This window comes from Stomoxys calcitrans, chromosome 5, assembly GCF_963082655.1.
Source record: "Stomoxys calcitrans chromosome 5, idStoCalc2.1, whole genome shotgun sequence".
NCBI classification, from domain to species: domain Eukaryota; kingdom Metazoa; phylum Arthropoda; class Insecta; order Diptera; family Muscidae; genus Stomoxys; species Stomoxys calcitrans.
The window spans coordinates 11,220,725-11,243,266 of NC_081556.1; the positions used below are offsets into that span (position 1 = coordinate 11,220,725).

General features: G+C 33.1%; 1 protein-coding gene across 2 annotated transcripts in view; it reads left to right on the forward strand.

Moving 5' to 3' along the window:
* The first annotated feature begins 300 nt into the window (after positions 1–300).
* LOC106082553 (CDK5 and ABL1 enzyme substrate 1) overlaps positions 301–22,542 on the forward strand; it is an 86,242-nt gene continuing 64,000 nt past the window's right edge. Inside the window, exons 1-2 of one of the 2 annotated variants that reach the window (XM_013245128.2) lie at positions 301–984; positions 11,212–13,703. In XM_013245128.2, the coding sequence (XP_013100582.2) occupies positions 12,577–13,703 (1,127 nt within the window). In that variant the 5' untranslated portion in view covers positions 301–984; positions 11,212–12,576. The remainder of the gene's footprint in view (positions 985–11,211; positions 13,704–22,542) is intronic. The other variant, XM_013245129.2, reaches the window with a different exon arrangement.

Here is a 22,542-nt window from a genome sequence, read left to right on the forward strand (position 1 = left end):
TCGAAATTTTCGGTAACGGTAACAATAATTAGCGTAAGATATGTCATTGCATATCGACAATTTCGCCAGAGGTGGATAATGCCCTCAAATGAAATCGAAATTCCAAAAGTTGATGACTGGATTTTTCGATTTTTTTTAATCCACTGAAAATCGACCTCGACTTTTTAACTAATCGATTAGTAGAAAATCGACTTTCAGATTATTAATCTTCGAAGTGTAGAAGAGTAAAACAGTTCATTCAATAAAGAAATTAAAGAAATCTTTTACTTTTTAACGAAATTTTGCTTTATTAATTGTGAAATAAGCCTTAGTGAAGTTAGATCAAATAAAAGGAATAGCCACCATTAAAGGAATTGTTTCGTTTCCTATTTTTTACGCAATTTCCAATACTGCTCCCCCAAGAATCCCCCTGTCCCATACGTATGACGAACCAACAACATTGTTCCAGCACAACCAATCGTTTATTTGAGTAATCATCCAACGCGAGCAAGTGAATCAAAAAAAAAGCAACAAATACATATAAGAAAGGAAGATAAACAGTTCAAAAATATAGCAAAAAAAAAAAAAAAAACACAAAGACCACTATATACGCTAAAGGGGGAGAAGTCTGAGGTCGTATACTGGGGTTGTCTTGTCGGCTAACTAACCAACCACCCAACGGCGAAACCAATCTTGAAAAAATATGTTATTCTTATTATGAGTGTATCGTCTCGTGAGTCCGGTTGAGTGTGATTGAAAAAAATAAATAAAAAAGCAATTTAATGTTAAATGGCTATGAAAATATTTTGTTGTAAAATAGTGCAAAAGCTTTTTTGTGTCTATCGTGAAAAAATCCTTGACCACAAAATTTTTGATTCCTAAGTGTTTTGTTTTGTGTATTTTCGATAATAATTTTTGGCAAAATGGTCCGTTTGAAACACTTGTAAAATTTCTCAATCACCCACAATTGTGAAATATTTTTCTGCACTTCTTCCTGTTGAGGAGGTAAGTAGTTTTTGTTGTTGTCTTGTATTCCTTATTTATAAAATTTTCCATTTACTTTGTTTACACGCCTTCTTACTATTGGGGGAAAATCGATTTTCTCCAATAATACACAAACAACAACATACAGCAACAATTCATTGTATTTTTCCATCACTCTTTTTTTTGTACGTTTACCATACATCATCGTTGTTGTTATTTTCCTAGTGGTTGTTCTTTTCTTTTCCTTCTAATCCAACTTGGGCTTCTGGTAATTTCTGTTTTCTTGGGTTGCTTGCCTTTGCCGGTTTTTCTCTATTTGTTTTTGTACTTTCCTAATGCTTTCCCCATTTTTAGCTTAAAGTCGTCATCTCCTTCAAATCGTGACCTCCACGAATTGCCATTTTTGCCTTTGACCACGTGACGTATTATTTTTCTTATTGCGTTCTAATTGGAAAACCAGTCTTGTTTAAGATTTGAGAAATAGTATATCCGAATTATTGATAGGAAAACACTTTGCATTTAGAATTCGTCTGAAGCGGACGCTTCGGGATTCGATGCTTAGTCATCGTTATACACAGTACAGTTATAACTGTACATTGGTTTTAATTCTGTATTTTTAATACACGTGTTTTAATTTACAGTTGGTGGGGACACCAACTTCGGAAGTACAACCTGGCATATAGAGTCGTACTCTGCCATTTCGATTAAAGTCCAAAAAAAAAAAAAAAAATTGATAGGAAAATACATTTTCATAAAAAATTTTCTTTTGTCAATTTTTTATTAATTTTTTTTTTTCAAAATTTCATATAAAATTTTGTAAAATTTTTATTTCCCTACAAAATTTTAATTTCATCAAAAATGTGAGCAAATTTTTTTTCAAAGAAAATTTTGTCAAATATTCATTTTAAGAGAAATTTTTGTCCACATTTTATTTTTTAAAAAACTCTAAGTAGTTTCAAACACACATCGCCTTCTTTGTCTTATAGCCTTTATTTGTGCCGTATATTGGCATGGCCAGCAAAAAAGTTCGGTTTTGGGGATAGTACGGCCCCCCAGAAATTTTACCCCGAATTCCTGCTCCCAAAAATCTTTCATTTGAACCCCATACTGCCATGGTCGAGAAATTTGGCCGTTGTTAGGGTGGCTTTGAGTTGAATTGGCCTCCTCTCAAATACCTGTGATTTGAGTCCAATATTACCGTGGTCCGAATATTTGTGTATACTTTGAATAAAATACTCAATATATTTATATGTGATTACAGTTGTATAACTTTAAGATTGGTGTATGGAATTTTTAAAATAATTGGTTCTAATGTTACCTTCTGTCATTCACAATAGATGTGTTTCTTTTAATGTCCGTACTATTTGGTAAAAATCAAACCATGACAATCCTAAAAATGATATGCTACAGACGCCTGCAATGGTTGCAAGATGCAAACCTTAACCGCGCTGTCGTTTAAAATGATTTTCTTATATATAGCAAAAATTAGACACAAATGTAGAGATTTGCTGTGTTTTGTTTTATTACTATATAAACAAGCCGCGAAAGGCAAAAATAAAATGCAAAAAGTATCCAATACAGGTCTGTTTGTTTGACGTCAGGTGGTAACACCGTTGCCAACCTGTCAAATAAGTATAAGTAAAATTTGCAAAGCATATACGGGCATAAAAATCAAATAAAATTTGCTTATACTTGTGTATGAAAATTTAAATTTTATTCTTACATTCACAATAGATTAATTCTTCCATTCACAAGAGATTAATTATTCAATTCACAATAGATTAATACGTTGTACGGGATGGGCGCCTTCAAAGCATGGAAGTTAGGATTCAGCTTCTATTTCACCAAGAGCGAGTATAACGCCGCGAAGCTCAGAGATCTTATCACGGAGCAAATTCAGACACTTGTAGCTGAATGTGATATTCGGATCTCTGTTGTAATTACCTACCAAGCAACTCATTGTTCAAGCAATTCCCAAATGGAAGCTGTTTATAAATTGACTACGGTGAAAGGCGTGTCTTTGCCTTCCACGATCTTCTTATAAACACATTTTTCCGAACACTTTTCAAAATATGAGTATGAGAGTTCGAGCTCAAGTATTGAACCACACCACCAGTTATGAGAAATTGTTTATGTAGGAAGCTAAGAGTTTTAAGCATTTGCATCAAATCAATAAAAACGTCATAGTAACCGTTACGCTTTTAGCTGCGGTTAATGAAGGCTGCGACTTAAGTAACGGCCGATTTTTTGGGCATAAGAATCCAATTAAACGCCCGAACAGTCAGTGAATTTTTAAAGCCTTTGTTCTTCACGAGCATGAGCATCATCATCAAGAACTTTATTAGTAAATTTGAAATCTTGGATCTTATGGCTTCGATACAAAACCTGACGTTAATTTAATTTGTCAAGGTCGATTTATTTAAGATGCATGGAAAAACCATTTTGCAGAAGCATGTTCTAGTGGCCGAAACAATACTCATGCTTCTGCTGGAGAGTTTGCAATCACTATGGCGTATTTAAGCTTTATGACATTTGTCTAGAAGCATTGCAAATTGCCAAATTGTGAAGAAGATGGAGATGACGACCTAAACTGTTAAGTGCCACTTTTTAATGAGTTAGATTAGGGTAGTGATAACAGCGTTGCTAATTATAAACCAGCAGATAAGCTAACAACTCTTCAAAATGAAGAGACTAAATCTGCTCATAAAAATAAAAATGGCGCGAACTAGTAACATACATACAACAGAGTTGCACTAATCACTAATTTTGACAGATAGTGCACTCAATATTTTGTTGTTGGGCAACTGCCACTACCTGCAGATGAATATATCGTGGGTTTAACTAAGCTTAATTGATGGTAGTCCTCTGGCCTTCACTGCCAAATAGCCCGCTCTTTCATTCCCCCTTACTCAGCTATGGCCCGACACCCACCATGCTGTTCTATGAGAGGGCGTTAATCTTCTTGGTTGTTATTGCCGTGATGGCCATTTAACTGTCCGTAAAAATGTTCACACTCGGCGTACACGGGATAACACCATAACATCTCACACATTCCGTTATCACCCGGATCTCCGCCTACAGAACCGTATTACGGTCAGGCAGTCGGTGTTGATGTAGACCCCCACTCTGTCCTATAGCTTTGATCCATCAGTGTAGTATGACATGACCTTTCAGATGGCAGTACCAGAATTCCGTCAATTCATTCCTTCCTGGTTACCTATCGTTGCCTTGATTATACCGCGATGGTATGACCTGCTCCTATCCTCTATCCATTCCCCCAACATTGGTGTATGTGATATATATTGGGTTGCCCAAAAAGTAATTGCGGATTATTCATATAGTCGGCGTTGACAAATTTTTTCAACCGCTTGTGACTCTGTAATTGCATTCTTTCTTCTGTCAGTTATCAGCTGTTACTTTTAGCTTGCTTAAGAAAAAAATTGTAAAAAAGTATATTTGATTAAGGTTCATTCTAAATTTTATTAAAAATGCATTTACTTTCTTTTAAAAAATCCGCAATTACTTTTTGGTCAACCCATTACAATAATGGGTTTAAACTTTGCTCTCTAACATTCACAATAGGTGTATTATTTTAGTTGGTCACACTATTTTGGTGAAATCCAAAACAAGCAATAGATTCCGAAAGCAAGTCAGAACTTCAATGTCCTTTACAATTATTGTTCTATACATTACAAAAATAAGACGCAAATTTAAAAGATTTTAATTGTAAAAACTTCAATAAAACCGTTAACCGGCCAACTACAAATAGCTGTACCAGCGCAAATATATGAAATGATTCATACCTACAACTTCTGGCATGAAAAAACATATCAACATATTCTTTTTTTCATAATTTATTTTGTTAATATTTTTGTTTACAAAAATAGGCATGAACCGATGTTCACCCATGCCCTAACATATTTGAATTCAGAAAGCAAGTCAGAACCTCAATGTCCTTTAGAGTTATTGTTTAAACATCACAAAAATAAGACACAAATTTGAAAGATTGTTTTCTATTGAGATAGCTTTCTTCGACCATTAGATTTTTAATTCCAACCCGTTAAAATAAAAAATATTTCAAATTCATTCCTTGAGAACTCTTAATTGTAAAAACTTCGATTAAAACCGTTAACCGGCTAGAAACAATGAGCTGTAGCAGCGCAAATATAAGAAATGATTCATACCTACAATTTTCTGGTATAGAAAATAACCCCTAGAGGCTTACTGTTTTGTTTTGATCAACATATTCTTTTTTTATATTCTATTTTGTTAATATGTTTGTTTACAAAAATAGGCATGAACCGATGTTCACCCATACCTTAACATATTTGTGCTGCTCCCCTTTAAAGGCCGTTTAAACTTCAACTTCAGATCACATACACATCACGTTTCAAACGATAACAATTATGCATTAGTGGGTAAACTCTGTAAGCTGGTCACTAAACACACAACCAAACACTTTCGAAGCTTAATAAGAAGAAAAATAACAACGACGACGAACAATATTCGGGGGGCTCGGCTTTTGTGTATCGTATATCACTACTTCGTGTTTTTCTGTTGCGATATTTCGCCATCACCATCACATTTTGTGGTGTAGTTTTGCCGGCGAACGCAGAACGATCAAAACAATACTTTTCTCCTTGCTTGCACATACCTACCGCCATACTTGTACGAACATGCATATACGAGTACATATATAGGGGAAATACTATACCCCTAAGGTATGTATGTTTATATGTGTGTGTTTGTAAATGGGTAAACATACTTCGGTTTGTATAAATATGATGGAATTGTAATAAGAACTCCTTAGTTTAAAATTGAAAAGCTAAAAGTGAAGTACAAAACCCAACAAAGTCTTTGGAGAAGATCGCAGCAGCAAACTATTCTTGCATTAGATCCCCACACGAATAAACAACGTTCTAACATAAATGTGGCAACAAAAAATTGTCATCATATTTTATGGATCCCCCCTTCATCATTATCAGCATTTGGCAACCTTATTGCTGTATCTTTGTTTGACATGTTATCTGCATGATTTTGACATACCTTAGAGTAAGAAATTACAATGGCATACAATAACTAGAACAGAAGATTTGACTTAAGTCTCAAGACCAAGCTGTACGTCTGTCATTAGCAGTGGCAAATGGATAAAGGTAAATATTAAGTGAATTAAAGAGATTCAATAACAACAAAGTGATTGGGTGGTAAAAATTATGCCATGCAGTTGACATATGTTATAAATCATAAAGAAAGTGTTATTGTTTTAATCACAAATTGTGAATTTGAGTGTTATTGTGATTGTGTACAGTTATCAGTAGCTCATAATATAATCACAATAAAAATTCTCTCTTTTTTACTCACTTTAAATTTGCTGTTCAGAGTGCACAACCGATGAGATTGTAATAGATATTATATAATAGACTTTTGAAAGTAGTATATGATATTGATAAAAGGAGACAAATAATACTTGTGCCTTAAACAAATTGTATTTTTATAACTTCCACCATAGCATGGGGGCTTACAAATTTCTTCATCCTGTTTGTAACACATGAAAATATACATCGGAGACCCAACAAAGTTTATATATTCTTGATCGTCTTGCCGTGTTAAATCGATTTAGCCATGTCTATACTTTCGTCCGTCTGCCCGCCCGACCGTCTGTATGTCTGTTCGCCCGTCCCTCCTCCGTCTTTCTTTCAAAAGCACGCTAACTTTTGAAGGAGTAAAGCTGGGCGCTTGAAATTTTTGCACAAATACTTGCTATTAGTGTAGGTCGGTTGGGATTGTAAATGGGTCATATCACATTGACCGATATGACCCATTTACAATCAAGTTAGCGGGCATTTGAAAAAAAGGCGGAGGAGGCGACTTGCCTTCTTGAGCCTCTAGAGGGTGCAATTATTATGGGACATGGCTGAATTTCATGACTATTAAGGTCGATATCGGTCCATAACTTGATATATGTCCTATATATTTGAAAAATTCATTCAAAGAAGGTGTCAAATGCGATTTATGGTGTAGGGAATATAAGATTCGGCCTGGGCTAAATTATAATGCGCCTTTACATGTTTGTTATATAATTGGACAATTTGATGACAAATATTTTAACACCTTTTATAATCAGCACCATACAATGAGGGGTATACTAAGTTAGTCATTCGTTTGTAGTAATGTACAGGAATATCGATCTGCTACCCTATAAATAGTCTTGACATTCTATTCGATCGAGTTAAATTTATCTTATCGAAACTTACCAACTTATCTTTAACAGTTCAACTCCAAAAATATTCCTTTTCTATTATGATGATGTTTTTGTCACCAAGTCATTCCAAACAAGTAGTCCAGTGAGTTAGCATGTAGTCAGTCAGTCTCCCATAAAATTATTTTGGAAAACGTTCAATTGTCGCCTTTTTGCAATTGTTCTCTCCGAGACTGTGTGGCGTGGTATTTTTCCATTCGTTTGCCGGTGTTTGCGTCCCAAAATTGTTGTTTTGTTTTCATTTTTCGCAATGACTTTGGCCGTCTGGCATGGTCGTCGGGCTGTTGTGCAGGCGGTGGTGATACCATGGCAATCTATTTATTTATGCGGTTGCTATTGCCTTTGGTCATTGGAAATAAATAGAATGTAGTTTTCATTTAGTATTTGTGCCGATTGTAGGTTTGGTGTACAATAATAACTTTTTTTTTGCTTTCTATGGTTTTAGAAGTTTTTGTTTTATGGAAAAAATCTAGAATTTTAAATTTTTTATAATAAAAAACAAGTTAAGGTGCCATCACAATTTATGTTCTTGGCTTGTGACATGTCAAAATTTTGCTATTGTTAAAGTTGCACACATAGTGTGATACGAATGAAACTAACACATGAAAATCACTTCCAAGTAGTACTCATGGAACAATTAAGATGTAGCGTCATTAGCCCAACAACAAAAATCTACCCCCAACGAAACTACATTGATTCCCAAATGCCGTAAATTGAAATGTCAAAGTGGTTTTAGAAATATACTTTGTTTTACAACTTCTATTCATCAAATTTGTTATATATTTGTACTTTCATCATTACAACACTGTCCAGTGTATATGCCATAAACAAGTCATAAAAATAAGAAAAGGCCAACTATACGCCAAGAAATCAGAAAATTTGTCAAAGTTTTGTTTTTATAAAAAGTGTTTACTTAAATAAAACAAGTAAAAGCGTGCTAAGTTCGGCCGGAATTTCGGTCGAATCTTGGGAACCCACCACCATGGATTCTGCTAAGAATTTATACAAAATAAATTTAGTTGTAGGGTTTTATTTTATTCTTTCTACTAAAATTCTGTTAAACCAGAAAAAATTGGGACAGTTGTTGGAGGTCATAACAGAACACAATGTGCAAAATTTTAACTAAATCGGACAAAAATTTAAGTTTCTGAGGGCTAAAGATATCAAATCGGGAGATCGGTTTATATGGGAGCTATATCGGGTTAAAGACCGGTTTTGGCCGACCTTGGCACAGTTGTTAAAAGTTTTACCAGAACACTACATGCAAAATTTCTGCCAAATTGGACGAAAATTGGGGCTTCCAGATGCTCCAGAAGTCAAATCGGGAGATCGATTTATATGGGAGCTATCTATAACCTGATATAGCTGATTTGGACCGTACTTGGCACAATTGCTGGATGTAATTAGAATTGGACCGTACTTGACACAATTGCTGGATTTAATTGGAGAACACTGCGTGCAAAATTTCATCCAAATCGGACGAAAATTGTGGCTTCCAGGGTCTCAAGAAGTCAAATCGGGTGATCGGTTTATATGCGAGCTATATCAGGTTAAAGGCCGATTTGGACAGTACTTGGCATATTTGTTGGAAGTCTTAACAGAACACCACATGTAAAATTTCTCTCAAATCGGACAAAAATTGCGGCTTGTAAAGGCTAAAGGAGTAAAATCGGGAGATCGGATTATATGGGAGCTACGTGGCACAGTTGTTGGAAGTTATATCTGAACACTATGTGCAAATTTTTAGCTAAATTGGATAAAATTTGCGACTTCCAGGAGCTCGAGAAATCATATCGAGAGATCGGTTTATATGGGAGCTATAACTAAATCTGAACCGATATGGCCCTTTTGCAATCCCCAATAAACTACATCAATATTGAGTATCTGTGTAAAATTTCAAGCGGCTTGTTTTATGCGTTTGACCGCTATCGTGATTTCTACAGACGGATGGACATGGCTAGATCGACTTAGAATGTCGAGACGATCAACAATATATATAATTTGTTGGGTCTTATGTCAATATTTCGAGGTGTTACAAACGCATACCCCCATCCTATGGTCGTGGTATAAAAATGTTAAAATTTTAATTTTATAGAGAGTTTTGCTAAATTTATTTTTTATGGAAAGTTTTGCAAAATTAATTCTTATAGAAAATTTAATCAAATTTTATTTTTATAAAACTTTCAGTCCTATTATGAATACCAAATACCTGGGAGTTTTTTCCTATTGCCTTTTCCCCTATTTTGAATAACAATTACCTAGGAGTTTTTTCCCAACTCATTTTTCCCTTATTCCAGACAAAATTTAAAAAAGTTGAATTTCTCCCAGGGAAAAGGGTAGGAATTCTGAATCGAAATAAAGGGGAGAATTAGACGATAAAATTTAGGCAACAATTTTCCCAAACAAGTGAAAGGGAATTAGCATAAAAATTTTGTAATTAAAATGAGCTTAAAGTAGAATCGAGCAGCGCTCATTGATAAGTAAGAAGTCTTGATGGAATGTTCGTTGGCAAATTTGCAACATTGCACGTCAAACCATGAATTATTTAAAAAATTCTTCTTCTACTGTGACAGTATATACTCCACAGGAGTAGAAATAAATCCATAAGTCGCTTTTCAGCAGAGCTATGTCCAGCAGTCATCTCAAACACCATGAAAAGTGGACTCCGCACGGAAATGTCGATTAGATCTTCAAGTTCTAGCTCCATAAAAGTAGGTCTTTAGAAAAAGCAGCAGCAGTAGAAGCTAACCTCTATACTCCTTAATAATGTAGTTCTGCCTAAGAACGACCCGGTGGATTCAGCCACTTAAAAACGCCAACGTGCAGTATTTGTGCCCGCATGCAACAGCACGATAAAATTAATCCATTTATCTCCCCACCAGACCACTCTGGAGGCATCTCATTTTACCAAACGCTTTTTGCATGAAGACGAAAAGTTGTTATCACAACACAGAAATATCTTGACAAGCAGGGCCAACACGATACAATTAATCCATTTATCTGCCCGCCAGACCACTCTGGAGGCACCTCATTTTTGCATGAAGACGAAAAGTTGTTATCACAACACAGAAATATCGTGACAAGCTGTAGACCATAATGTGCACTATTCAAATATTGTACAAAAAGTGAAAAAAAAACATTACAAAAGTAATACTAAACATGTTTGTAAACTTGTTTAACATCCTTTTTAACTTCTATTTGTATATTTTTCCATTTTATATTCTTTTTTCCGAAAAATAATGGTCAAATGTTTAGCGAAATAAAACAGCTGAAGCAAAACAGCTGTTTTTGAAAATTCGAAATTCCCTCTCCCAAATTTTTCCTCTCCCCATTCAATCACAATAGGAGGATATTATTCGAGGGAGAAATTAATTCCCTGGGAGTTTTCAGAATTGGTCTGATTGTCAAAAATTTATTTTTAATACAAAATTTTCTCAACAATATTTAATTATAGAATTTTCTGTTTTATTATTATTGCATTAGCTTTAAATAAAGCTTTTTAAGCCTTTTTTAGTCCTATGCATTGAAAGCTATTTTCGAATGCAGCAGGCATGAGAGAGGTACAGTGAGAATACTTGTTAACTACTATAGGCAGTTAAGATAGTTGTTAACTTGCCCACCCTTATGCCGGTGTCAAAGCTTTTATACTCGCTCTCTATGATAGTTTTATCACCCCTCTCCTCCATCCCTCATTCTTATTATTGTTTTTTTTTTTTGGGTTATTGCAATTTCCTTTAGTTGTTGTTCATTCATTTTTGTCTTTTTTTGTTTGTTGTTTATTTTTGTTTTACATCCATTTCCACTTCCTTCTTCAACATTTTGGCGACGTGCAGGGCGACAGCAAATGCAAATATTTTACACCCAGCCATTCGGCCAACCATCTATCCACCCATTTCCCCATACCCAAACCCACCCATTGCACTACCATGCGCTGAGTACAATTTAAACATATACTCATATTTCTTTCTTTATATTGTCTATGCTTCCAGAATTTTCCGGTAAATCAAATTGAAACCTGCAAGCAGACGGTTGCATCAAAACGGTAACACCAACAAAAAAAAAACTGCACTAAAATTAAAAAAAAATAAACCAAAACGCCACCTCAATATAAAAATATCAATTGAAAATTTGTTTAAAACAATTTTCTTGGTAGCGGAATTTCGGTATAATTACTTGATTGCTTATTTTCGATTCGTGCAAAATAATAAAACGTCAAAATGTCGCGTTTAAGTACTTCGTTTAGTAGTAATTTATATTTTAATTTAAAGACTAAAAAGTTTATGTGATATTAGTTGAAAGATAAACGGACACTTATTTGCACTATCGACAGTCATTAGAGATTCCCGTTTCTTTTCAATAACGCCGCGCCGCTACTTGAAAAGTTTCCTTTGTTACTAAAGGAGCTTTGTTTGAGGAAAAGTAGAATACCAACAACAAGGACACGCTATATCAAACATTCAAGCCATCATCATCATCATTATCAAAAACCTAAAGATATATGAAACGGTGAAGCTGAAAGAACAGCTGTCTTAAGAGAAATATTTGAGAGAAAGAGAGAATACTAAAGAGAGAGTAAGAATATAAAGAAAAATATTCCAAAAAAAGAGATCACATCTATTGATCAATACTTAAGAGATAGCAGTTACTTTGTGTCAACGAAAGAGGGAGAGGAGAGGAGAGAGAGAGCTTAAAATAAACAGTGAAAAATAACTGTAAAACTGAATATTTTTAAATCTTTGTATTCACTGGAATTTAATCGAGGAATTCGTTTAAGGACAGCATTTGAAGAAATCTGTTGGAAAAATCCATAATAACCGATAGAAGCTACAAGAGCTGACAATTTCAATAGAAAAACGAGACAAAGAGAAAAATAAAAAGTCTATAGAAACGCTATACGAGATACATCAATTGAAACAAGAGCCCTACCAACCAGCAGAAGGTTACGTTAAAGCCTTGAATTCCATTGACAAAGCATAAAAGGACCTTAAAAAAGTTCAACCTAAGCTCTCTGTGAAGCCTTTAAAAACTTGATAACTTGAAAATTTCTTTAGCGAGACCTAGTCTTCAGAGAAAGTATCTTCTCATAAATCAACTCTTGGAAAAACTTTCTCTTATAGAAAAAACAAACTTCTCAATCCTCGTTTTCTCACAAATTAAAAAAAAAACAGTTGGCAACTCCTGCATATTTTTTTGGCCTGGCAATTTTTCCCTTTTTATTGCACCTTGCCTAAAGTGTAGCTCTTTCGCACACACACACACACACACAACACCACCTTACTCGTCGATAGATCATCAACGGTGACTGTTTGCTTTTAAAACAGAGCACATTCATAAAGCCCAATTGTTACTGCCTAATGGCAAGTAGTTCGTTCAATAAGACGAGACACAGGCGCAGACTGGCTGCGATCTCGTTTCTATCGAATATTTCATTAGATGGCACACATCGGGATACTAAATTTGCAACAATTGGCATCTGTGGCACAGGTGCAGGCAATAACGCAACGTCGGCAAGATTACGCACAGGAGTTGGTGGAGCGACAAAGTACGGCAACAACGAATATCTCAGCGAAGGAGACGAAAATCTATTTGACATCGAGGCGTCAGCAGGCGTTGGAGGTATTAGCAGCAGCGGCAACGGAGTGGCGTCAGCAGCAACGGCCTTATCAATTGGCAATGGCATCGGTGGCAAATTCAATTCTGTGGGAGTGGAACTATTCGGTCCTCAATACAATGGCAACAGTCTCAACAATAACAACAGCAACACCAGCAGCAGCAACAACAATAGTCAGCAGCAACAGCAATCCTTCTATAATCAACAACAAAAATCATTCTATCATCAGCCACAGCAACAACAACAACATTCCCAGCAACGCAATGGCAGCATTGGTGGCGGCAGCAATAAGTCCCAACATTTGCCCAGCAGTGCAGCAAATGTACTGCTGGCCAGCTGTGCAGGCGCTGTCGCAGCCATGGATGAAGGCCACATGGATGTATTGGCCTCTGGCGGTGCTGGTGGCGGCGGCAGCGGCAGCGGCAGCCTGGTGGGAAGTGATGATGCCGGTAGTGCAGATGGTGATGGGCATTTTAGTGAAACTGAAAATCTGGGTTACAACCTGATAAATGCTGTCCCAATGCCAAACGCTACAAGCGATGGAGGTAACAAACCTTTGGATAAATTGTCGACAAACGCTACAGCAACAGCAGCAGTTGCAGCAACCGCTGCCAATGTATCCGTTATCCAACGTAATGCTAAGAGACCCAACTCGGGCAGTGGTCGCCAACAGGGCAATGGCAATCTTAAATGTAATGGCAAGATCAATCAAAGACAACAGCCAACATCCACTCATCATCCAACTCAACAATATCATGCTGGCGGCAGTGGTGGTTCGGGAGCCGAAAGTGGCAGTGATTCCGATAGCGTTAAGATACCAATGAAGGTATCCAGCATGGGAGCAGGCATATTGATGCCGTTGCGTGAAAGGTGAGTACACGAATTTTTTAATTATCACATTAAAAAAAACTAACTACAACAAAATACAAACTATAAAAAACAAAAACAAGTACACCTTTACATTTTTATACATTCCACCATACGATGGGGGCATACTAATTTCGTCATTGTGTTTGTAACTCCTCGAAATATTCTTCTAAGACCCTATAAAGTATATATATTATTGATGGTCATGACATTTTAAGTCGATCTAGCCATGTCCGTCTGTCCGTTTGAAGTACTCTAATTTTCGAAGGAGTAAAGCTACCTGCTTGAAATTTTGCACAAATACTCTTTATTAGTGTAGGTCGGTTGGAATTGTAAATGGGTCACGTGGGTCATGTTTTGATGTAGCTGTCATATAAATCGATCTGGGATCTTGATTTCTTGAGCCACTAGAGGGCGTAATTCTTACCCGATTTGGCTAAAATTTAGCATGAGGTACTTTATTATGATTTCGAACAACTGTGCTAAGTATGGTGGAAATCGGGCCGTAACCTTATATATCTGTCATATTAACCGATCTGGGGTCTTGACTTCGTGAGCCTCTAGAGGGCGCCATTCTTATCCGATTTGGCTGAAATTTTGCATAACGTGTTTAGTTATGACTTCCACCAACTGTGTTAGGTATAGTTCAAATCCTTCCATAATCTGATATAGCTGCGATATCAACCGATCTGGGATCTTGACTTTTTAAGCCTCTAGAGGGCGCAATTATTAGCTGATTTGGCTGAAATTTTGTACAACGGCTTCTCCCATATCGGTCTATAATCGGATACAGCTCCCACATAATCCAATTTCCCTATTTTACTTCTTGAGCCCCTACGGGGCGCAATTCTTATTCGTATTGGCTGAAATTTTACACAGTGACTTCTACGATGGTCTCCAACTTTCAAATCAATTATGGGCCGAATGGACCCATAACTTGATTTAGCTCCAATAGCATAGCAATACTTTTATTTTATCCTTCGTGTGCCTAAAAAGAGATACCGGGAAAAGAACTCGATAAATGTTCGACTCGACCCATGGTGAAGGGCATATAAGATTCGGCCCGGCCAATCTTAGCATGCTTTTACTTGTTTTTAAAAAAATTTTAATATATTTTTAGAAAGTTTTAAAAAACTTAATATTTAGGAGATTTTTCCAAAATTTCATATTTTTAGGAAATTTAAAAAAAAAATCATTATAAAAGGAAATTTTTTGAAAATTACATATTTATAGGAAGTTTTTCCAAAATTTGATATTAATAGGAAATTTTTCAAAAATTTCATATTTATAGGAAATTTTTCAAAAGTTTCATATTTATAGGAAATTTTTCAAATGTTTCATATTTATAGGAAATTTTTCAAAAATTTCATAATTATAGGAAATTTGATATTTATAGGAAATTTTTCCAAAATTTCATATTTATACGAAATTTTTCCAAAATTTCATATTCAAAGGAAATTTTTCAAAAATTTCATATTTATAGGAAATTTTTCCAAAATTTCATATTTATAGGAAATTTTTCCAAAATTTCATAATTATAGGAAATTTTTCAAAAATTTCATATTTTTAGGAAATTTCATATATATAGGAAATTTTTTCAAAAATTTCATATTTATAGGAAATTTTTCAAAAATTTCATATTTATAGGAAATTTTTCAAAAATTTCATATTTATAGGAAAATTTTCAAAAATTTCATTTTTATAAGAAATTTTTCAAAAATTTCATATTTATAAGAAATTTTTCAAAATATTCATATTTATACAAAGTTTGTTAAAAATTTCATATCACATAAATTTTTTTTTAAAATTTCATATATATAGGAAATTTTTTCATAATTTGATATTTATAGGAAATTTTTCAAAAAATTCGCATTTTTTAGGAAATTTTTCATATTTACAGGAAATTTTAGTTTTTTTTATTTTTTAATTGTTTTTATCTATACAAATTCTGTTTTTTATTTTTAATATATATTTTTTGTTTCTTTTTTTAATTTGCTTATTTTTTCTGTTTTTTATTTTTTCTTTGTTTTTTATTTTTATTGTTTTTTTTTATTTAATTATTTTTTTAAATTCGTTTTGTTAATTTTTTTATTATTTTTATTTTTTAGTATTTTATTCCTTTTTTTATTTTGTTCAATTTTTTTTAAATTTATTTTATTAATAATTTTTTATATATTTTTTTAATTTGTTTATTTTTTTGTTATAAAAATTTTAATTTTCTTCAAATTTTTTTATATTTTGAATATTTTGCTAATATATTGTTTTAACTTGATTCTTTTTCTAATTTTTTACATTTTTATTTTGTTATATGTTTTTATTATTTTTTGTTAACTTATTTAATTTAAATTATTTATTTTTTATTTTTATTATATTTTGCTTATTTTTTGTTTTAATTTTTAAAATTTTGTTTTCTAAATTATTTATTTTTTTATACTTGTTTTATATATTTTTTTATTTGTCTTTTTTATTTTTATTTTATTTTTTTTAATCACCTTCAAGATTCAAAAGATTCTGCATCATTTAGACTAGGTCAATACATATTTAGGTGCGTTAACGTCGCAGTAGTCGTCACGTTTCATTTGCCATTTTAAAATGCTCTCATTTCAAAAATTATTTAAGTGCTAAATAATTTTGTGTGTTTTTTAAACTCAATTACCATAAACAAATGCATATGCTAAACTATTGTTTATAGAACGTGCCTTAAAAGGGAGCACTTTCAAAGAACAAAAAAAAAAATATATAATAGAATCTAAATAGCACAAAAACAAAGTATTGTGATTTCAACCATGAATTAACGAATGAATGAATGAATTTAAAAAGTAATTGCATTGCATTTGATTTTTTCTTGGCAATAGAACCACTTTTGCATAGATCTAATTTTACATATTATACCAAAAATGTTGGCTTTTTTATTATTTTATAGTATGGGGATGGTTTAGTTCAAGTTCTAGTATTTGTACAATTTAAAGACCTATGTGTCATATAGTATTTGATGTTTACGTACAATTTATCTCACTTTTCACATAAAATCTAAATAATTCATTGAATTACATTTTTACGTTATAATTTCTTTAGATGAATCCCTTGGCTTATAAATAATAAAAAGAAATTGTTTACATTAGATTGCGGGAACAAAATTGCCATCAGGTGTAAACACATTTGTCATGGTTACCCAACAAATAAATTAAACTGTATATAACTAATAAAAGCTTCAACAGCAATAAATAATAGCCAACTGTTAGCCTCTTACAATCAAGCGCTAAAACTGAACTGTGTATATGAAAATGTTTAAATAAATTGTGCAGAAAATATTTAGAGGGGACAAACATAACTCAAGTTATGTAAAAAAAAATATCAATGTAAATGTATGGTGGCACTTAGAGAAATGAAAATGAAAAAGAGTATTAAAAAAATAAAAAAATTAAACAAAATATTAAAAATAACAAAAAAAGCAAATAAAAATTGTGGTTATGGGGAGGTTGCGCCCTCCTCGGAATATCACAAAATGAAGTACCTATTTTCACAGGGGGCCAAACTATACCATCTGTGAAAATGTCATAAAAATCAGTTCAGCCGTTTTTGAGTCCACTCGGGGCAAACAACGAAATCGCAATGCTTTAAGTATACTTTGATACTAAAACATCAAAAAAAGTTTATAGCAAACCACTAACAAATGTTTTTTTGTTTTAATAAAGGAACTTTATCCATATGCAGAGGATAAATCGATTGGTGTTCCTTATTCTTCCTTATTCTATTATAATTTCTATTTAAATATGTTCGTCTAAATCTAAAGCAAATTCAATCTATAAACTTTACAAAATCATAAGATCATGTACCCCAACATTCCTAAACCAATGATTGGCATGATATAAACAAAAGTCAATATCAATTGAAACTCTATTGGGAATTTGGCATAACTCATCAAAGATACCCTTTGAAGAGCAAGCGAGCGAGGCTATGGAGAGAAGAGAGGTGTGAAATGGCTGATATAAGCAAACATTATCTTGCTCAGCTGTAAAATTTGCCTTACAATGCCGCCACAAACCGCAAAACGTGCGGTTGATAGTTGTTAGCTATGCCACTGCTGCTATAATTGTGGCATGCAATAAAATAAATATAAAACAACAACAACGAAAACAAAATGAAAAAATAATATATATGTATATCACATTTGCAATTTGAGGTTTGTGGGTTTTGGGTGTTTGAGCTATTTTTAAGGTTTTGATAAATTTTTCTGAGAGTGAAAGAGAGGGAGAGAAATGTTTGCTGTCTAACATTGTCTCTGTTGATCAATAGATACCAATACCAAACATGCCTGTGTTGTTTAATATAGGCCGGCCTTTGTTGTTGTTGGGCTTAGTGTTACAAAGCATTCACAAAAATGTTTTTCATTTTTGTTTTTGTTGTAAATCAATTGCAATGTTTATTGAAAGTGTTATAACACCATCTAAATCGAAACCTTGCATGAGTTCATTACAACTTTAAAGGTCATTGTAGGAAAATAACAAAGTTTACACTTGGAAAAAAATGATTAGAAATCAGAGATCAGGAAAATTGAAGTGTAAGAAGAAAAGTAGATTAAAATAGCTCTTTTTTATTTAAGTACTATAAAGTGCGGTACAGCGAAAATTATAAGGAAATGACATCTATCCAGTACCAGAGCAAGCTTATGTAGAACATCTCTGTTCAGGATTGCCATGATATGTTTTTCACACTAAATTGTGGCCAACTGCAGAAATATCTCTATTATGAATGGCAAAATAAAATGTATACCAAACGCCATAGAAAAAAAATAGAAATAAGAAAATAAATGCTTTTTTAAGCTTAGCTATCGAAGAAAGACACTTAAAACACAATTAATCCTAATATAATGTAAAAGCAAGATTGTGTTGGTACTAAAAATTCCTTATGATTGTATGTATTTTTTTATTGAAAAAGAATTATTAAAATTTAATGTTTAAGTCGACCATAATTTATAGAAAATTCGACATTAAAATGTTTATAAAAGGTGTATAACATCCACTAAATACGAGATGAAACTTCATTTGATTCGAAAGTGCACTCGATCACATATACTGGAGCTACTAAATCTGAACCGATTTTGACTAAACTTACTAGAAATTGTGGTGGGCATTGAGAAAAGCGTTGTACACAATTTTGGTTAATAAATGCGCTTGAAGTGGCTCTAGAACTAAAAATTTATATTTTTATCTTTATCTATATCTGAACCAATTTTTATGAAATTTACCAGTAATATTAAGAGTCAGGAGAAATTTCTTCCTGCTAAATTTTGAGAGAATCGGTTTACAAATAACTACATTATTGCAATATTAGTCCAAATCGGACGAACATTATATGGTAGCTATATATAAATCTGAACTGCTTTCGACCAATATCTATAGATATTGTGGCGGTCATCAAGGAAAGCGTTGTACAAAATTTTTACAAGACTAGTCAATAAATGCGCTTGCAGTCTATCTAGAAGTGAAAATCGAGCGATATACATATATGGCAGCTATATCTAAATGTGGACTGATTTCTATGAAATTCACCAGTGATACTAAGAGTCATAAGAAAATCCTTGCAGCCAAATTTCAAGAGAATCGGTAAACAGATTACTATTTTATTGCATTATTACTACAAATCGGAAGAACATATTATGTGGGAGCTATATCCAAATTTGAACCGATTTTTTCCATTTTCAATAGGCTTTGCCTTTACTTAAAAAAAATATATGCCTTTATTTTGTAAAATTGTTCCCCCATGTTCGGCATTGCTATGCTATAAATTTGATCATGATTTGTGCTCGTAATTTGGTTTAAATTTTAATATGCCATTCACAATAAATGTATTGTATAGTTATCTTCGGGTGGCCACATTTAATTGTGAATAATATATTGGGTTGCCTAAAAAGTAATTACGGATTTTTTAAAAGAAAGTAAATGCATTTTTTATAAAACTTATAATGAACTTTAATCAAATATACTTTTTTACACTTTTTTTCAAAAGCAAGCTAAAAGTAACAGCTGATAACTGACAGAAGAAAGAATGCAATTACAGAGTCACAAGCTGTGAAAAAATTTGTTAACGCCGACTATATGAAAAATCCGCAATTACTTTTTGGGCAACCCAATACCACTACAATGCCGGGATAGATGTCAATTTCTTATAATTTTGCATCTTCTCTAAAAAAGTTCTCACCCAGGGATTTTTCCGAAAGCGATGAATTGCATAAATATCCAATACGAATATAATGCATTTTTCCCTTATTCCCCTTTACATTCTCTAGGTATTTTCCCACTTATGGCACTATATTAAATAAAGGTTGGTACGTTCCAATACTCGTGTTGCATAACCATTTGCGTACCTATTTACCACCTTAGAAAGAAAAACCAAACATTTTGTTCAAAGCCCTAGTACCTATTTGATATAATTGCGTATTGCAATTGCCACATTGTCAACCATGTTGCAAGCGGTTTTTATTAACCAACACCTTCTCAAGAATCGATCCAATAGCCCAAGTTGCTTTAGAATACCGAGCCTTCTTCTTTTATTTGTTCCTCTTTTTCCCTACAACCAACCCAACAACTACCCTCTAACACATCCACACCAAAACAGTTGATCTTTATGTCATTGTGGTTGCCTCATCATGTTGACGTGTTAGTTGTTGTTGTGGTTATTCTGTGTGAGGAAAAATTGTGGAAATGCCAAGCAATGTATGAACATTTCATGGCAACTGTAGGTTATTGACACTCATTAATTTGAGATAGAAGAAAAAATGCATTTGAAAGCTTTTTTCGGTAATGTTTTTGTTTTTAGCTTTTTTGTGTGTGGTGGCCATGCTACAACAACAAGAACAAGTGTTTTTGCTAACACAGGGAGGTGTGCTGGGTGTACGTTTGTGTGTTAGGGGCTACAGCCGCCAAGCGAATGCCAGCTGAAAGCAAAACTGAGAAAACAAGGTCAACGCAGCTCCTAGAGAAATCCTAAAAATAAACAATCCACTCACTCATCATCACAGTCATAGTGGTGGCCAAAGCAAGCAGCGGCTTATGGCCACTACAATATAGTAGTAACTGTAAACGGTATTATGACAGCTAAAAGCAGTGTTGCTGCATTTCTCCCCTCCCATACATTACAATGGAAGCTTTAAGCCAAAGCTTTTTATTGCAATACAGCGTCTGTCCTCTCAATGGGTTCAATGTATTCTCGACCTTTAGTTTTCACAAACATAATAGTTGAGCCAACTCATTGTTGTTGTTATGGTTGTCCTCTCCCTCTCTTAGTTTTGATTTTTTTATTTGGCTGTTGCATAGACAACGACGCTTGCTGCGCTTGCATACAAAGTTGTTAGTTTTGCCAAACAAAAAGCTTTTGCATTTGTTTAGTTGTCTGCTCATCAAAAAAAAAAAAAAAATAACTAACCATCTACCCACCCACCTCTACTTTACCAGCCCATTATTGTTATAATGCCTCTTTGGTTTTCATGAAGCTCTGAACCTACCTCAATTCTCAGTAGAGTATGAAAGGCCTGAGAGTACTACAAGAGAGTACACTGTAACAGCCGCTGTCTCTTGTTGTTGTGTGAATACATTGCAGGCAAAGCTTTTCTTCTTTTTATTCTGTTGTTTGTAAGCCTGTCAATAACCGCTAACAATGTAAGTCTATTTGAGGCCAATATGTTTAATTGTGAAATAGTGTTAAACAAAATTGCTTAAAAAATATAGAAAATTTTAGGTATTTTAGAAAAATTTTATATATAAAAAGAAGTGCTAAAAAATATTTTTAATAAATTGTAGCAACGACCAAATTGTCCATAATTTTAAAATATTTTCTATGAATTTTGGCAATTTTGGTGGAATTTTTTTTATAAAAAACAATTTTTTCATAGTTTTCTATAAAAAATCAAATTTTGACAAAATTTTTGGCGAAAATCTAATTTTCACAAATATTTTGGCGAAAATCTAATTTTCACAAAATTTTTTATGACAATTATATTTCGACAGAAATTTCTATGCAAATCCACTTTGGACAGAATTTTCGACGAAAATCCAATTTTGAGTACACTTGCGATAAACATTTAATTTTGTCACAATTTTCTATGAAATTCCAATCTTGACGAAAAGTTTAAGGAAAATAATTTAAAATTTGACAAAATTTTTTCTTAAAGGTGTGATTTTTTGAGAAATAAGGTCTAGACCTCTAACTTTTTTCTTTTTGTCACTCGCCATTTCATTGAAAGCAGCTGATTTTGTAAAAGAGACACAGCTGTTTTCAGTGAGTTGGCGAACGAATCGAGTAACAAAAATTAAAAGGATTACTGGTCTAGGCCGATAGTTTTATTATTAATCAAAAATGTATTTTTATATAAAATTTTTGCGAATATCGAATTTTGGTAGAAAAAAAATCCAAAAATAGAATTTTTTAATTTTGTTTTAATAATTTTTTTATTTTTTGTTTCCTTAATTTTGAAATTTATTATAAAAACCAAATTTTGGTGAAATTTTTTATTTAAAAAAAAATAATATTTACATAATTTTTGAAGAAAATCAATTGACCTACAGCCGGTCAATCCATACCAAGCAACCATACAAAAAATTGCAAAAATTACTTAAGGTCAACAATCCTCATAAAAATCAAACTGTAAAAAATTTCTTTAAAAATTAATTTTGACAAAATTTTTTATGAAAATTAAATTTTGACAAAATCTATCTAAATATAAAAAATTTGATTCTGTGTTTGTTTGGAGGCAACTTTGTAATTTTGCTGGTTTCTTAAAATTTTCACAAAATGTGGGGAGTGGTCTGAAAGGAGAAATTGGCTATATATTTCTTTGATATAG